At 34.4% G+C, this 3,966-nt stretch overlaps 1 protein-coding gene across 1 annotated transcript; it reads right to left on the bottom strand.

Annotated features, from left to right (window-relative positions):
* Nucleotides 1–306: 306 nt before the first annotated feature.
* Nucleotides 307–2,843, bottom strand: LOC145013147 (gibberellin 2-beta-dioxygenase 6-like). The gene is made up of 3 exons (XM_078971954.1): nt 2,283–2,843; nt 1,222–1,546; nt 307–546 (listed from the first exon to the last, which is right to left on the bottom strand). The coding sequence occupies exons 1-3, from the start codon at nt 2,741–2,743 to the stop codon at nt 307–309; spliced, it is 1,026 nt and encodes a 341-aa protein (XP_078828080.1). The 5' UTR covers nt 2,744–2,843.
* Between the last annotated feature and the right edge of the window lie 1,123 nt (nt 2,844–3,966).

Below are 3,966 nucleotides of genomic sequence, written 5' to 3'. Positions count from 1 at the left end.
ATTAATTAATTCTCATGGAAGAAAATGAAGCAGTATTAAATTGTATAACTCATAACTACTAATGACGCTGTATTAACTTGTACATATATTCGTTTACATTATATATCATGGTATAGGAGATAATTAATTGTTATATATATATGACCAAAAAAATATTTAATCCCCCCTCCCCTTCCTTTTCAGGAATGATCTTGAAGACATGATTGCAATAATTATGTGAAAGTATTCAAAGAATATTGAGCATGGAGTGCACTTCAGGAAGTTAGATCCATGATGCATGCCAACACTCTGGTTGATGCATGTGTCTCAGGTAGATACAAGAAATCTTGGTAGGCCAACCTTGTGACCATAGTCTTTAACATCTTCTTGAATCTGCCTTCGGTACTCTCCAAATGTGAACCTTCTGTAAATCGAACCTTCTTTATCACAACAACCAATGAACGATTCATAAGAAGGACACAAGAAGTAGGCTATCGAGTGCCTCTCCACTTCCTGATTCACCGTTACTTTGTGCTCCACGCTTTTGTAAACGTCATTGCTCCATGCCTGCAAATTTCATATATTTTAGTGGTTAATGTCATATGCATCATTGAATTCTTAGCTATGAATTAAAAATTATTGCACAGCTGTGTATTTCGTAAAAATATTCATATTGTACAGTGATTATTGTATTACCAACAACTACGCTTTTTGGTTGAATAAAAAAAATCACATATTCCTCTTTCTTTCTCTCTCCAATATTATTATACCTGACATTAGTTGACTTACGTTGCATGTCAAGGGCTAAAAGAATCGACAACTCTAAAAGTTCCATGTCGAATCAAATATAATAGGCATTATTCACAGATCGATATATTATACATGAAAAAAGTCAAAAGAAATATAGTAGAAGGAATAATAATATCATCGATGTTATACGGATACCGGTATATACAAAAAATACAAATACAAATATCTGAAAGTTATATCTCTAAGCAATTTGCCTCTCGATTTGATTCACATTTCCTAGATGACTCTATCTCTATTGTTCGAATGGAATTAATAGTATTTATAGATAGAAAGATAGGCCTCACCAAGATAACATCTTTGCCACATATTATTATGCCCATTAGTTTGAAAAGGTTTATATGCTAGAATCTGAATAAAACTTGTTCTTATTATTGCAATATTCAAGGGCCAAAAAAAGGGGTTCCCCACATGCAAAAGGTAAAAGAAATATACCTGAAAAAGGTCACCAATGTTAACAACAAGGGCATCGGGGTTGGGTTTTACTGCCACCCATTTGGAATCTTTCATTAGTTGAAGCCCACCAACATGTTCATCTTGGTGCAAAATTGTAAGGAAATCGCTGTCTGTGTGGGGAACAAGTCCAAAAACCTCTGGAGAGATGGGGCATGAAGGGTATCGGTTCAGCCGCATGAAACAGGTGCTCTCATTACAGTTGTCTTCCCACAAACTTCGTCCTCCACCCATATTCATCACAAGCACTCGGGCTATGGACTTTGCAAGTTCTTGCATTGCATCAGCATATTCTTGCATCACTTCCCTGTGCATTAAAAATCTTAGCTAACTATATATTACTTTTATTCGTTTGTAAATTGTAATCAAAATAACTAAAGTATAATGATATATATATTCCAATGTGGCTTTGTCTCTAATGGAAACATCTTGTCAAGTGGTTTCACTTTATGTGTAAAGGAATAATATATTCTTTTATTCCATTAATTTTAGCCGTTTATAAAATATTACTTTTCTTTCCCAACTTCGATTCTCTCAAAAAAAAATGTTATTCTAAGAACAGTTGGTTTAAATAAGTATTACTACTATAATTCTAATTCATCATAACAACAAAAAGTTAGAAGAATATTAGTTTTTAACTTATATAAATCCAATTTAAATGAAAATTATATAGTAAAACCGACAGAAGAATTATTTTTCCCATTTTCGGGTAATGCGATTATCTATTTCAGGAAAAATACTATTTTATTCTTCAAATTCTTCTTTACAGGTATAAAAAAAAACCGCAAGTTGTAGTTGATTAAACATTTTTAATTAAATCATGTTTAACCGCACCAAGTGTTCTAATTCTGGTTTTTCAGTTGCATTTCCAGAGAATATAGAAGTGAAAATTTTGACTTGAAACCTGAAAATCTATCTTAAATCGTTTTATGCACAATGTTGTTAGACTGTGCTTAGGTGAAAACAATGGGGGGGAAAGAGGAAGAACGATGATGATAAAAGAAGGGACTAATAAATGAAAGACAAAGCAATGCTATTGCTACCTCAATGAGCTGAACTCTCCATAGCAAGTTTGATCAGAAATCTTCGAAAGTGGAACATGAAAAGCTTCACACCATGATAGTTGTTTTGGACACGTAGCAGTTCGGTTTCCCCACCTATACGAATTATCAAGAAGCCCGGAAGCCATTTTCTGTTCAAATGGTGTTTTAAACAACTCAACCTGTACCTTTCTCATCCTCCTAAGAAGTTCCAGGCTTATTCCATGGTTAACAATCTGAAAGAAACCCCATTCAGCGGAAGCTTTACATATTTCTGACGCACAAGAAACGCTCTCTTCTTCATTCATGCTCCACAACCCACCAAGATCCACAAGGGGAAGGTCACATTCTTCCATCTCCTGTTCGTAATTAATGCGTTGCTTTGTTTCAACCGAATCACGAGACCCTTGTAGAAGTTGAGTATAGTCATGGAGGAGAGGTGGATTATGATTGGACTCTATCATTTTCACACAAAATCTCAGGTGCACGAATGTTTTGTATGTTTAATAAACAAAGAGGACTTATACAAGTATAGGACCAGAATGGGGGTTTTTATAGTTATAGTTTCCGAGAAACTCCAAGAAGAAAACAACAAAAGGGTGAATGTAAAATGCTCTTCTAATAATTTATAAAGATCGAGAAAATGCAGAAACGACAAAGAGGGAAAGCATCCTAAACGTGACAAATGTCAAACTGCTGCAGTCTTGGAATTATATTGGGCCAAAAAGGACCAAGTCTAACAGGGGGGTTACAGAAGATCAAATATTTAGCACCGAATAATGTTAAAGAATATGTTTTCTGGTGGGAATGGGCGCATAAAGCCATAAAGGAAACTGGAATAGCTCCATAGATCAGAGCTACGACTATCAATGAAAGAAGAAAAAGGGTCTCAGTCACATGGTGAAATCAGCATAGTACAATAAAAAATGGGCCAACTAAGTAACATGAAGTAACTTTACTATAGGTGGTAAAAATCCAAAAAAGACCTTACTAAAAGCTGAAAATTTTGAGTGAAAATAAACATGGGTGCAACAAGGTTTGAGAATCCAAACCTTGAGTTAACTTAAGATCAATGTCTGTTAATAATAATGATCCAGTCTAATCTGAGAAACTAGTCTAACCTCGGAATTTATATAATCAACAAAGTATTCAAAAGTATAAAAGATTAAGTATGAACAATATAAAGTAATTTAAGAACAAGAAGAATGTTTGAGAGAATGATTGAGTTATTGGTTGATGTGAAAAAAGTGTGCGCCACATTTGATATATAAGAGACTACTCCTTAAATAGACTACGAGTAACTAGAAGACAAATGAAGAAAAGTAAGCGTCGACTGTAAGACTTCTAAAGATCAACAACGTTGTTGTTGATATTGTCTCATGTAAATGCGACAATGGGAACAAAACAAAATAGTTATTGTAGCAATTAATTCACATGACAGACTCAAAAATCGATTAACTCCAAGATGCATCTTAGACTGATCTTTTACTTCGGAATAGTCTGCACTTCGGAATTCATCACCTCGAACATGCTCTACTTCGGATTGTTTAAGGATCACTTTTCATGTTCTAACAATTTCCTCCTAAGTGACCTTATCAATCATCAAATTGATCACTTAGCTTCATCAAGCATAAACAAGTAAGTGCTCTGGAGCTAGCTTCGGACTTCGATGTAACATTGGAGATGC

This window comes from Lactuca saligna, chromosome 8 (genome assembly GCF_052625555.1).
Source record: "Lactuca saligna cultivar CGN05327 chromosome 8, ASM5262555v1, whole genome shotgun sequence".
In the NCBI taxonomy this organism is placed as follows: Eukaryota; Viridiplantae; Streptophyta; class Magnoliopsida; order Asterales; family Asteraceae; genus Lactuca; species Lactuca saligna.
This window is presented reverse-complemented; position numbering and strand designations above follow the sequence as displayed.

What these genes read in the sequence shown, in the direction of transcription:
- LOC145013147 (XM_078971954.1), bottom strand. Translation starts at nt 2,743, where the DNA reads ATGATAGAGTCCAATCATAATCCACCTCTCCTCCATGACTATACTCAA. An exon ending in GGAGAGTTCAGCTCATTGAG is followed by an intron (nt 1,547 to 2,282) that starts GTAGCAATAGCA and finishes TTTAATGCACAG; the next exon opens with GGAAGTGATGCAAGAATATG. An exon ending in ACATTGGTGACCTTTTTCAG is followed by an intron (nt 547 to 1,221) that starts GTATATTTCTTT and finishes TGAAATTTGCAG; the next exon opens with GCATGGAGCAATGACGTTTA.